This window comes from Physella acuta, unplaced genomic scaffold (genome assembly GCF_028476545.2).
Source record: "Physella acuta isolate Inbredline_101_S28 unplaced genomic scaffold, ASM2847654v3 ptg000592l, whole genome shotgun sequence".
Lineage (NCBI taxonomy): Eukaryota > Metazoa > Mollusca > Gastropoda > Physidae > Physella > Physella acuta.
In genome coordinates, this window is record NW_026732111.1 from 1,313,331 (window position 1) to 1,328,017 (window position 14,687).

The 14,687-nt window shown below is 30.7% G+C and overlaps 4 protein-coding genes across 4 annotated transcripts in view; 3 read left to right on the forward strand and 1 right to left on the reverse strand.

The window, feature by feature from the left end:
• The window catches only part of LOC131947365 (uncharacterized), a 253,332-nt gene that overhangs the window by 93,187 nt on the left and 145,458 nt on the right, over positions 1-14,687 (reverse strand). The gene's annotated exons all lie outside the window — the stretch shown is intronic.
• On the forward strand, positions 15-2,125 carry LOC131947439 (uncharacterized). The gene is made up of 3 exons (XM_059308652.1): positions 15-200; positions 425-467; positions 1,441-2,125. Exons 1-3 carry the CDS (start codon positions 15-17, stop codon positions 1,830-1,832), a joined length of 621 nt encoding a protein of 206 aa, XP_059164635.1. The 3' UTR covers positions 1,833-2,125.
• LOC131947368 (uncharacterized) lies at positions 7,898-10,773 on the forward strand. The gene is made up of 6 exons (XM_059308573.1): positions 7,898-7,950; positions 8,188-8,275; positions 9,100-9,195; positions 9,489-9,615; positions 9,784-9,837; positions 10,167-10,773. The coding sequence occupies exons 3-6, from the start codon at positions 9,100-9,102 to the stop codon at positions 10,406-10,408; spliced, it is 519 nt and encodes a 172-aa protein (XP_059164556.1). The 5' UTR covers positions 7,898-7,950; positions 8,188-8,275; the 3' UTR covers positions 10,409-10,773.
• On the forward strand, positions 10,779-14,318 carry LOC131947364 (uncharacterized). Its single transcript, XM_059308568.1, has 3 exons — positions 10,779-11,015; positions 11,829-11,883; positions 13,891-14,318. Exons 1-3 carry the CDS (start codon positions 10,785-10,787, stop codon positions 14,280-14,282), a joined length of 678 nt encoding a protein of 225 aa, XP_059164551.1. The 5' UTR covers positions 10,779-10,784; the 3' UTR covers positions 14,283-14,318.

The following is a 14,687-nucleotide window of genomic DNA, read 5'->3' on the forward strand; positions in this document are numbered from 1 at the left end:
CAGTTGATCATTTCATGAATGACGTGAATAAAAAATTAAAAGACCACGCAGATCAAATTGATAAATTTGCACAGATAGTTGCCAGCCAATTTAAAGAGATTTCTGTTTTACAAAAAGAAGAAAAGAAAAACGTTGCTAACTGCACACAAGAACTTCATAAACTAAAGACAATGATAAGGTATTATAAAATTGACTTCGTTGTATTTTTTCATATATATATGCGTATATATGTATATGTATATATATATATATATATATATATATATATATATATATATATATATATATATATATATTAGATTTTAGCAAATGTTGCCAATACTCTTAGCGAGAGTCTAAAACTTTGTCACTGATTTTTTTTTCATATAGTGTGTTTCTACTTTTTGAAATGCAGTCCAATTAACATATTATTTTATAATTATAGCTTGCATCTTTAGATTATAAATCAAATGGCGTGCGAGAAGTCAGTACGTATATTTATTTTATTAAGATTTAAATAACTCTAAGGAATATGCATTAATTTAAAGTCAGTTATCTGCTTCGGGGCGTTGGTTATTGCCCCTGTGTCATTCAACACTCCCCCCCCCCAAACCACCTCGCCTGTTGTTTTTTTTTATACTAGACACCAAAGTATAACCCACATATATTATCCCACCCTCGTAGGCCTATATGGTTATGGATAGTTAGGGATATGGATAGCGGTTGTGATTGATTTAGGCTTAGAGTTAGAGTTAGGGTCAAGGTCATGGTCAGCGTCAGTCCAGGGTCAGTCCAAGGTCAGGGTTAAGGTCAGGGTCAGGCTTAGGGTTATTGTTAATGTTTATAGCTGTTGTTGGCAATTTTCCAAAACTATCCTAGGTTTGTCAATTTAATTTTTTTTTAAATTAATGCTTGATATCTTCCCAAATGCCCTCGTGCTGACCTACACTTTGTACATCGTGTTGTCTAAGGAGAAATCGTGATAAGAAAATAAAAGATCCAGTACTAAAACGTGTCTTACTGACTAAAATTAGCAAAGCGGTGATCTGACATACGGGATAGTATTTATTAAATGTTACCAATAACATCAAAATAACCATTCCTGCAATTTAATTTTTTTAAAAATGCTTCAGTAAAATATGTATTTTAAGATAAATAAGATACATTAACAAATATTTGACAATGTAGAACAGCTATTTTTTTTACTAATGTTGGCATTTTACCCATTTGGGCAATATATTTTGGATAAGATTTTTTCGGTACCGCCTGACACCTAGGTGTGGTGATCTAAGCGTTTGATTGGTTTATGTTGTTAGTGCAGCTAAGGTATTGTTTTCAATGGGAAACTGGGTTGTCTAGAATACTACCAAATCTAATCACGGCTTGAATATTTATAAGATCATTCAAAGATTATGCATGCCGTTTTATAATGCAGTAATCAATTATACATAATTTTAACAGGTAATCGAGTATGCAAGCCTTACTTCTGTCAAATCCACCTAAACAACAACACACCAGTAACGACTGGAGAAATTATTTCTACGTTCTATGGCGTTAAGGAACATAACGGCAGCCATTTCAATAGATCAACAGGAAAACTTGTAGCACCAGATGACGGTTTTTATTTAGTTATTGTAACGTTAAAGGAGAAAGAAGATAAACGGATTGCAGTGAGCGTCTTCAGTGGAGAAATATTACAAAAAGATTTTTTTGTAAAATCAGCTTTTACTTCGGCTTCTGGATCAACCATTGTTGCAATGAAGAAAGGGGAAGAGCTATATTTTAAAGTAACTGGAGCAGATGATGAAGCCATGCTACACGCAGCCAGTGGCTTCTCTATTGTCAGACTGTAAAACTGAGTTCTTGTGTAAATCTTGTGCTAACTATGAGGCGAACTTTGCCTTTTTATTTTGATGTTACATTATTGATGTAGAAAACAATTTAGACCGTAATGCCAGGTGGCAGTCAACATTCTTAATTTCAACTGTATATAATTAGCTATTTTATATTATTATCTACTTATCTATCTATGTAATATTAGCGCCCCTGTGGGTCGCGCCTGTGGCGGCCGCTCCATCCACGCTCCCAGCCACACCTCTGTTAATATAATAAGATAATTATTGTATTCATTAATGTAATTCTTTTAATTTAGAGCATGATGATTCATATGATTATGTGATTGGGGGGGGGGGGGGGGTGTTAAACACAGTTTTGCCTAGTGCGCTCAATGACCTGCTACTGTTTTGATGGTGTTTCTATAATTACAGCGATCGGCGTATTTTTCGATCGTATTGTTTACATCTAGACCGGTATTATTAAACCTTCAAAAACATTTTGTTCTGATACTTATGTTGTTGTACCGCCATATTGTTTATGACAGCTCCACTCCAAACTGTGCACCACCTCTTCCCATCCCTCCCCGGTAAGCTGGAGTTCTATGACAGTCGGTGTTTCTTGCAAACCGTTTTCTCCGGGGTGGGGGGGCACTTGAAATTTTTTTTTGGGGGGTGGACTAAAATTTCCAGGTGCGAACACTGTTAAAATTATGTATTTTCTATATAAATTCCATTTCTTTCGGGGGGCGGTAGTCTTTCTTAAAGAAGGGGCGACTCCCCCCCCCCTCCAAAGAGATGCCTAGAAGAAACTCTGATGATAGACTGTTCATTCGGGCTATATCGACCACGTGAATCATCCTACATCTTAAAAGATTATCGGACAGACCCTTCTTTCTTACCCTGACCACTGCCCTTGATCAGCGTACCTGCACGCTAACCCACACTGGGTTTAGGTGTGTCCAAGATATTTTCTATTACGTGCAGTTATCGCTTCTTAACAGATGGTATTTGATTATTTTAAGAAACTAGAAATCTGTATTAACCTTGTATTGCCTCAAGTCTTTTTTTTATTAGCATCTGATGTATTCTCACCAATATCCATGTCTGATGAATAACAACACATTTTTATATTTTTGTCACAACTTCAGTTGTTATAAAATGTGATTCTTATTTTACTGGTAATGTAATTGTTCCATTATCTAATATTATTGATATTATTGTAGTTTAGATGCCATTATAACCCAAGGATTAAACAGCTCAGGAAAAAAAAACGAAGAGCTACTTTTTCAGATAGTTTCATATAACAAAAGTAAGTATGTAGATATTAAAGTTCCATTTTTAACCCGAACTTACCGTCCCATAAGGCAAATAAAGTAGATTTCACTTGTTTTTGTGATCTCGGGTAGTGTGACATTTACTATATTCTAAACCTGTGTATAGTTTTTATCGATATGAGTTAAAAAATCATGTATAATGCGCGTTTACAAAACAATCATATCACATATTAGTGAAATTGAGACGTAGAAAACGTTTCGCACATATAAACACATAGACTAATCTCGCATTTAGATCGGATTTATATGTACTAAAAGAGTAAATCAATAGCATAACATTTGTGAATACACACTTTGTGTACACTATAGATACTGTAAATTAGTTTACTAATTGTAAAACACTTTAACACAACCGATACACGTCTGGCAGAGTAGCGCTTTCTTGTTTTCATCCATTTCTTTTTCAACCCAAAAACAAACTACAAGACAGCAGTTGTTTAATTTGGGAGTTATCGTTCCTAGAATGGCTACTGTCTCTAACGAGCTTAATAAGCTCACGGTTCTAAGCTCGGGTATTTAAGCGTTAGTAATTATATGTTTTACGACCAGACTACACCATCATTTCTACTTACCTAAAAATATTATTGTATTTTTTTTAAGCTGATGTCTCTTTGTACTAAGATGCGTCCCTTAATTTAAATCAAACATGCTATAGAGCACACAATACAGTGTTTTAAGTGCTGTTACGTGTTATTGAACCTTTCATTCGAGTTATGCCGATTTGTATTCGCGACATGTTTTGTCTTACATGTTCCTTAACCCAAGCAAACAAAACAATTTATTTGCTATAAGACGTCCAGAAAGAATGTGACCAGAAGCCCATGTAACTTCGTCGTCAGGCTGTAGAAGAATGTTACTCTTGGATACAAGATTAAAAAGTATAAGAAGTCTCTTATGTGGCCTTGTAAGTAACTTGAAACAACTATCAATGCAATGTTGGATGCAGCGTCACACATTATATAAACATGTTTTGATTTCCTTAAAATAATATTAATTTTAGTTAAGCATTAACTACGGTATTAACTAGTGAAAACACGTGCTAAGCTAAATACATAACTTGCTAAGCTGTGCTGTTTGGATTGCCTAGATTAGTGACCTACTTAGTTTTTTACAGGCAACGTTCCAGGCGTTCTTTGTCAACATGTCTTAACAACAAAGAATACATTTCATAAAGACCAACTTAAGCTGAATACCATACATTTAAAAAATCGATAACTTTTTAATATCGACAAGGGTCTTTGAATACGTGCCAATAGCGATTTTTAGATCATTCGTTTGCAACTTTTAGCTGTGTGTTATTAGTTGGTTCAACCCTGATGAAGTATAAGCAGTATATACACAGGAGGATTCTGTTGTGAGTACATTATTAAATAATTTTTAAATTTATTTTCGTTTTGATAATTATTTACAGTGTATTTGTCAAACTCTAAAAGTTATATTATTTTATTTTTTTACATTTGTACAACATATCACGACAAACATTGGGGGATCCATAACTCAAATTTTATTTTTCTTAATAAAGTTATTACAAGGTAATTAATACAACTAAAGCAAAGATATGGGTATGTTATACAAATACTTTAATTATGAGGGGGCAAAATTTTCACAGGATCACACAAAAAATGGCGCTTTAATGAAATTTCATATACATTTCTTTCCATCAATATCTCAGTAACCATTCAATATAAACATCTGTAAATAAACAATCACATCTAGAATATGATATGTTACAACGTCATAGAAGATTTTCTAGATATTACAAAAAATGTTAAAAATATGATTTTTTTCCTAAATACCTTTAAAAAATAAAGCATTTTTAGGGGTGACCCTGACTTTAGAGACCATAAACAGTGAACAAATATAGATATCATTAAAAGGCTCTATGGCGTTGTTCATGACTATGTTATGAATCTACTGGACAAGTTTCATTGCATTCTGTCAATTAGTTTTCAAAAAACGCCTGGAATGGGATTAAAAATTATGAAAAATGAAATTTTGAGAAAACTCAAAAAATGCAATTAGAAAATCATAAAAAGTGAACAAAACCAGTTATCTAAAAAAGCTTCTATACAGTTGGTAATACACATGTAATAAAACTACTGTGCAAGTTGCAATTAATTCTTTCAATTAGTTTTTTTTAAAAGTTAGGACAGAGATATACAGCGCATTAAAATGAAATTGCGAGAAAAAAACAAAAATATAACTTAAACGATTATAAAAAGTCAACAATAAAGATAACACAAAATGCTTTCACAGAATGGTTCAAAATCAAATTAACAATATACTGTACAAGTTTCATTTCATTCTGTCGAATAGTGTTCAAACCATTTGGGAAAGTAGTATTACATTTTTATGAAAAATGTTATTTGAGAAATTAAATAATGTAACTTAATACATCATAAAAAGTGAACAAACATAGACATCCTAAAATGCTTTCATAGTGTCAATAAGAAACATATACAGAAACTACTGTGCAAGTTGCAATTTAATCTCTTAAGAAGTTTTCAAAAAAAAAAAAAAAAACCTAGAATTAATAGTATTTTGGAATTTAAAAAAAATATTTTATGCAAAATCTACCTGTGAGGAAACTAAAAACATGTAAAAGGCTCCCTTAGAGTACCATGATGTTTTTTCAGTTGGTCATCTGTTGATGAGATATGTTGAAAACTGCTCAAGATGCACCTGTGACTGCATCAGAAGTTGTAGACGAAGAGGTAGAGCCGGTTGAGGACGCTTTGGCTTTTCTAACCTCATGAGCCTTGGCCAAAGCATTGTTCTTTGATGTTGTCAATTTACTATGCTGTCTCTTCCTAAGAGCAGATTGCTTCAGCTGTTGATCTGTGAATAATGGATACATTTTTAATACTGAGATAAAAATAACATAGTATTAGGACTATAGATTATAAACTTACATAATTAATATAGGCCTAATAATAATAGCTACTAGACTCTAGGCCTATCATATAATAACAGTAAATAATGGACCTAGATCTAGGACTATTTGTTATGATCATAATCAGCAAATATCAACTATTATAGGCCTACAGCAAACAAAAAACAGGGTAAATTTTTAAATTTAGACCTAGACTTTTAGTAGACTCTAGATTATAAATCTAGGTATTTAGTAAAATTTAAACTAAATCTAGTCTAGCTACTAGCTAGATCTAGACTTCCTAACAGAGTAAAATATAAATAATAAATCTATCTACTAGATTAGATCTATCTAGATCTGGATCTAGACTAGTTACACAGTATCATTATCATGACATGAGTATCAAATCTATCTATTCTAGCTAGATCTAGATGTAGACCAACTTTAGCCTAGCAGCTAGACTAGATCTAGTCTAAATTACTCTAAATCTAATCTAGATTCTAGATCTAGATTTAAATAGATCTACACTTAGATTCTACTCTAGTTCTAGAACTAGATCTAGATTTACTACTAAAGACTAGATCTAGATTTAGTACTGACTAGTGAAGTGTATAGTAGTACTAGATCTAGAACTAGAATCTAGTAGATATAGATTCTAGAAGTTAGAAAACAGTTCGGTCTAGATCTAGAATTATATTTTTTTAAAATTATTTAAAAGCAATGTCAGCTATGTAGTGTGCTACAAATGTAATTGTTATTATATATCTATATATATATATAAACTATAAACTTACCTTGAAATGCAATCAAACAATAAAAACGTAAGATATTTGCAAAAATCAGATGAATGCGGTTTGAAAAAATTTCCAAAATGGCAGCGTTGACATGAAACGACGCCTAACGCAGAGTGAATTGTGGTCGCCGGTAACCCGGGGACATCTATTTTTGGAAAATGATGTATTTACTAGCCAATGAAATACAAAAGTTTAGGTTTATAGACTATTTTTAATTGGGGATATTCGTGTTATTTTTAGAATGACAACAAGAAAAATAGGCCATTAAATACGTGGTTTGGAAGAGCTTTAAAATGATATATTATGTGTTACTGAAATGTAATGGGATCACGTTCTCCCAAAACGGTGATTACCGGCTATTTTCATAAAAAATAAATTATGTAATCAATAGTGATCTTGTATAAACACAAAAATAAGTGTTTAAACACATACTTTGAACAAAATAAATGAATGAAATGCATAAAAAAGAGGCCAATCCACACATGTATAGAAGAAGAAAAAAATTAAAAAAAAATTTTTTATGCGTTTTTTACTGTTCTGGTTCCCCCTTAACCCAAGCAAACAAAACAATTTATTTGCTATAAGACGTCCAGAAAGAATGTGACCAGAAGCCCATGTAACTTCGTCGTCAGGCTGTAGAAGAATGTTACTCTTGGATACAAGATTAAAAAGTATAAGAAGTCTCTTATATGGCCTTGTAAGTAACTTGAAACAACTATCACTGCAATGTTGGATGCAGCGTCACACATTATATAAACATGTTTTGATTTCCTTAAAATAATATTAATTTTAGTTAAGCATTAACTACGGTATTAACTAGTGAAAACACGTGCTAAGCTAAATACATAACTTGCTAAGCTGTGCTGTTTGGATTGCCTAGATTAGTGACCTACTTAGTTTTTTACAGGCAACGTTCCAGGCGTTCTTTGTCAACATGTCTTAACAACAAAGAATACATTTCATAAAGACCAACTTAAGCTGAATACCATACATTTAAAAAATCGATAACTTTTTAATATCGACAAGGGTCTTTGAATACGTGCCAATAGCGCTTTTTAGATCATTCGTTTGCAACATTTAGCTGTGTGTTATTAGTTGGTGAAGTATAAGCAGTATATACACAGGAGGATTTTGTTGTGAGTACATTATTAAATAATTTTTAAATTTATTTTCGTTTTGATAATTATTTACAGTGTATTTGTCAAACTCTAAAAGTTATATTATTTTATTTTTTTACATTTGTACAACATATCACGACAAACATTTTATGTAACCATATTTTTTTTAAAGTTTCAAACTGAACTACTTCAATTATCAAGATAAATAATATACACCCTTAACAAAACAATAAAAATATGAAGCATACTTTACAGACAGAATAATACTTTCTGGTAAAAACGTTAGAACGACACTAGACGAAATTTGAACTTCATTGCAAGTTGTGGTCAGCAAAAGCAAACGGTAGGTTCCTTCTATAAAAATAATACACTATAAAATAATCGTTTATATTTATAATGTTTTTTTACTTTCTCGTATATACGTAGTATAGAGAAAGTATTGTAATCGTGCAAAAAAAAATCGAGATTTTTACAAATCTCGACGTTTTACACCTCACTGATACGGAAAAACATAATTTTGCAATCTTGTCCGTATGTCTGTGTGTGTGTGTGTCTGTCTGTGTGTGTGTCTGTCCGTGTGTAAACACGATAACTTGAGTACCGTTACAGCTAGGTTGATGAAATTTCATATATAAGTATTTTATCAAAATCGTAGATCCGTATCAACTTTTGAGCGATTTCCGATAACCGGAAGTGGTACTTTTCCTACTTTGAATTTTTTAAAAGCCTATAACTTGAGTACTATTTCAGATAGATAAATGAAATTTCACATGTAAGTAAAAGATCTAATTCTCTACCTTCTGTAAAATTTTGAGTAATTTCCGTTGACTGGAAGTAGTAATTTACGCTACTTCCGATTTCTCAAAAAACTAATGTAAATTTTAAAAGTACTAATAATATTGCGCACTATTATGCGCTTTTTTTATTTGCGTTCACTTGGTGTGCAATTAATTTGTCTACGAGATTTTATTCTATTTTTAAAACTTTAAGTATTTAAAATGGATTAAAAATCATGTCTATAGCCCGAGTTTCCATCCCCTGTTATTTTATATAAGAATATTCGAGAAAGTTTAGGGGAGATCACTCCCGGTTTATTAAAAATAGGAATCGCTTTCCATAAACTATCATCTACATAAATATTAAAGATTATTTATTTTACTCATGTAGATGGCTGAAGCTAAAAAAGACCTAAATAAACTCTTGGAACACTTAGTGGACATAAATAAAGAGCTAGAAAGAAAAATAAGGAAACTAGATCAACAGGTTTGCTTTTGAATAATCCTAGTACGTATAATATTAGTTGAAGTAGCTTATTAATTTAATGGGAACACAGGCAGGTATTATAATATTACACAAAATAGTAAATTAGGTCATCAGAGTTAACAATATTTGCAATTCCTTGTTTAAACAAAATAGTTGCTCACAAATAATTTGATTATTAATAATTGTAATACGACTATTAAATAATTTTAAAATAATTTTGCATGGTTTTATCTTTTTAATTAAAAACTAAATTTACAAGTTCCGTATTATTGTGCTCTAACTCTTCTGTTTAGGTCAATTTGAAAACAGAGGAATGTATAAAAAATTATTCTCAAGGAAATATAGACGAAATAAAAGTAGTGGTTGCTCTGGTGAGGAAAACAAATTCTGCACTGCTGGATCATAAAAAAATTATTTCAGGTAATTTTATATTAAAATGTGAAAAAATCACTCCATAGAAATAAATACGCGAAAAACATTAGTATTATTTTCTAAATATACAGATATACAATAATATATTCATAGGTCTAACCATTTTACTGTTGCATTATTTTCATAACATACAATCATGTTTGGAACAACACACAGATGTAAAAAAGAAACTTGATGAGATAAAGACAAGACAAGCAACACATGAAGCAGGTTAGACACAATAACAAAATATTGTTTATTTGATTGCATACATATTAATGACAAACATTTGTATTTTGTTACGCTTGCTTACATTATCTACACAACACATTAAAACTTAACCATTGATTTATAAAATATACATATACCTTATATTTTTAAAACAAATATAAAAAAACATTTATAACAACCATCGTTTAAATACAATGAATATATATATATATATATATATATATATATATATATATATATATATATATATATATATATATATATATATATATATATATATATGCATTTCTCATCTCTATCTGAGCAATATTTTTTTTTCAAAATAAAAGTTGACTGTGGACGAAGTTTAACAATGAAATTAAATTTGACGGACACAACTTGTACGTCAGCTGAAAACGACCATCAAGGAAACGAAAATGAAATATTAGAAATAAATAAAAAGAAAAACACAAGTTTAGAAAAGAGAATTGAGCATGTTGAAACAGAATTAAATTCAGTCAAAGATACAAAACAAAAAACCGAGGATGATTTCGAATATGAAACAGTGGAAAGAAAGCATTTTAGAAAATAGAATTAAATATATTGAGGACATGATTTCTACTCTACAAAAAGCGACAGAAAAAATGAAAGAACAGTCTGTAACAGAAAAGTGTGACATGGATAAGCAAATACTTCAAGTGACGAAAAAAACAAAAAAGAAATTTAAAAACCTCCAACAGAAGATGAATTTACAGAATGATATAATTCACGAGCTACAAAATAAAGAAAGCATTTGCTTACCAGAAATTAACGACTGGAGAGACAAATCCATATCTGAACAAAGTGATTTACTGATCAAAATGAAACAGCTATCCGATGAACAAAAAGAAAATTATTTAAATCTAAAACAGCAGTGCACAGAAGAAGAAATTAAAATAGGTGAGATGAGTCAGCTAATTGAGATATTAATGCAAAATGATGCAAAGACTTGCAGAAGTCTAGAACAAGTTAATATTTATATAGAAACTGCCAAAAGCAATGTGATTGAAATGGAGAAGAAGTTTATAGTCAACACAGATGAGTCAGATAATATTGCAAGAATTGTAGCCAGCCATTCTGAATTGATTTGTGTTTTACAAAACGATGGAAAAGAACACGTTGCTCTCAGCGAAAAAAAGATTGAACAATTAAAGACAATGGTATGATATATGGAAAAAATAATTAACATTTTCTCTGTATTTTAACAACAAATACATTTTTAAATTATTACATACACAATTTATAGGCTATATATATATATATATATATATATATATATATATATATATATATATATATATATATATATATATGTGTGTGTGTGTGTGTGTGTGTGTGTGTGTGTGTGTGTGTGTGTTTCTCTTTTATCTGTCTAGAATAAACCTAATCTTTTCCTATCACTTATGTATATAATTGTATAAGGTTCTACACGGTTGTTAATGCATCGGTAAGGGGAATAAAGGAAGATTTTGATACAAAACTGTAAAGACTTCACGTTGGTGAGATATGGGGCGGTCAAAAAAAGAAGTCGAACTGACATGTAATTACGTAAAAAAAAATACATGGATAAATAAAATGCAGTTTAATTACTTGATTGTAGAGATGAAAATTATTCCGTTAAAATGACAAGTTAATGTAAGATAGTGAACGGCTGTATGTTTTATCCAAAAACATTGAAATTTTGGTCCAAAATTATCAAAATAATGCGTTGCCCCACATCTCACCACTACCCCGTATATGTATATGTATATATATATATATATATATATATATATATATATATATATATATATATATATATATATATATATATATATATATCCTGAAATGCGTTTTACCTGTATAAATAACTAATAGCCAAATGTAAATGGATACAAACTTTTAACCAGAACTTGGAAAGAACATATATATTTTTTTTATTCGTCTTTCTACTTTTGGTGAATTGTCTTTTTAACATTTTTTTCTTTATTCAGCTTACAACGTTAGAAAATGATATGATCACTAGGTCAAACAAAGTGAAAACAATAAGTAAGTGTAGATATTTTATTTTCAATAAATTGTCCAGGGGTTTTATAAAATGTCACATATCTCACTTTACTGTTATCGTGGTTCATTTTATTTTCAAAAAAGGTGAATTAACTAAGTTCGGTGAAAGACATAAGTTAAAATCATCTGTAATATAAATTTATAATTAATATAGGGCATACCGAAATAAAAATAAAATCATTATACGCACTTTCTTTTATCATAAAATATACATTTGATTTCTAATATTCACCGATAGTGCCTTTTATAACGGGCTTCTGTAGCAATTTGTCCATAAGATAATTATTAATTGAAACGGCAGTGAATGTTGTTGTGACATCACATTACCACTGCCCCCATGAAACGCTACCTAGACGTCCACTGAAAATTATGTTAGCTAAACTATTGCCAAATACGTAAGAAAATAAAAATTTTCTTGTTGCTACAACACAGCACATAAGCATGGTCATATGCAAAACGAAAAAAAATTGATATTTTAAACATATACATTTACATAACTAACTATCTTTACCTGGAAGAAGAAATCCGTTGAAAATATAAAATCACATACGGTTGTGTATTATTATGAAAACTAAAACATTACAAGACGTTTTTAAAATTTTAAATAAAAAGTATTTATTTATATATTTTCTTTTTAAATTGGGTAAAATACGAAGAGTGCGAAAAATTACTTAAATTAAGATATTTACATTTTTTTATAGAATGATTTAAGGAGGGTCCCAACAGAATTTTACCGACCAACAAGTTTAATACAAGTGTAATACGTTGCTCTGTCAAAACGGCTAGGGACAAATCGGCTCCGTCAAAACGGCCCCGTTAATATGACCCCGTAAAATCGACCCCCGACAAAAACGAACCAGTAAAAAAGCCCCGTCAAAAGGGCCCCGATTTATTGGCTCCCGTCAAATGGGCTCCCATTTTTTTGACTCGCGACATATAGGCTCCCGACAAATTGACTCTCGACATATTGGTTCCCGACAAATAGTCTCAGGACTTACTTGCTCGTGAGAAACTGGCTCCCGTCATATTGGCTTCCGACATAAGGGAGACGATATTTGTAGCAGCATATGAGTAGAATTTTAAAACAAATAAAATAAAACAATCCAAAAAATGAATCAAAATGTGCTTCAGCATAAACAAAAAAATTATTTTGTTTTCCGTAGTCGAGAATGTTAGTTTGTGGCTTACAACTCAGGGAAACATAGCTCCCTCTTAAACATATATTTTAAGAAATAGTGAACTTGTTTTAGTCGAGTTTTTCAGCGGTGTTCAATAGGCTACATATGTTTTTAACATCACAAACATTAACACAATTCTTGAATTAAATCATACTTAAATTTTTAAAATATTGAAAAACATCATCGAATTATATCATTCTATACATTTTAAATGTATGGGTTTATCGTTAAAAAGTGTGTTCTACCTCATTATTTCGATGAGTGATAAATGTGCACTCAATGTTTTCATGCGGAAGTGTAGGTAAACCCGTGTCCCGATATTTATGATCCAAGCGCAGGCATTGTTTACATTTAAATAACTCACTTTTAGAAAACAAGGTCACGCGTCTAAAAATATAGGATTGGTAACGCATGGATGAAACCCGTCTTATATATTTCGTCGGTCTTTCTTCTGTTCCCGCGGCAACGCACCGGGACGGGTACGCTAGAAGATACTAAAGTGAACAACACTTTCTTTATAGTTATTTAAATATTAGTCTATAATTTATTTTCTCCTTTTTAATGCATTATTACATAAAAGCTTGTTTTTAAAACGTTTTTATTATTTATTTTTGTTAAAAATAATTTGATTTCGGTTTACCTTGTTTACATACATTCTGAACTGAATACAATGTAATATAATGAGTTTATGATTAGGTTTAGTACCATAAACTAATGATAAGACAAAATATTCACAAATATTATAGACCAAATAGTCTGAGTATTCGTGTAATTAATCATGTAAATCATACATATGTTTTCTAATCAACAGAGTCACGTGTATGTAACAGATATGCTTGTTATGTGGAGCTTGATCATCTCACACCTGTAAGTGCTAGATCAATTATTTCAACATTTAGTAAAGTACGTGAATATAACGGTCAACATTTTAATCAAACAACAGGAAAATTTGTATCACCACATGATGGTTTATATCTTGTATGTGTCACTCTACATGAATGGGGAGATAAACAGATTGTAGTTGGTGTGATGGCTGGAGACAGGTTGTGTACGGCTATAGCAGTGAAATGTGCCGCCACTAGCGCTGCAGGGTCAGTGGTTGTTGACATGAAGAAAGGTCAAGAAATTTACCTTGAAGTGTGTTACACAGATCAAGGTGCAAAGTTATCCTGGTTTAGTAGTTTTACTATCGTTAGTTTATAGAAGTACAACAAAAAACATGGTGGAAGGTAAATTCACAAATATATATTTATATATATATATATATATATATATATATATATATATATATATATATATATATATATATATATATATAATCACCATGTTAAGCACACGCTAACAGCTTACTACATGTCTATAAAAAATGTAATAGTTTGTATATTGTTGTTTTTTTAGTCATCATTATACAGTTCCAACTAATTCAATGTGATCACCAATTAACATGCTGTACGTGACCACAATAAACACATAAGATACATCTGTTTTTTCTTAAATCTTTTGTTTCAATGTATATGTGTATCATTGTATTTGTTAAAAACAAAACCTAGTTTTTTGTGTGTAAACTATGAAATTGAAATCCGCATTTTCGGACAAACAAAATGAACT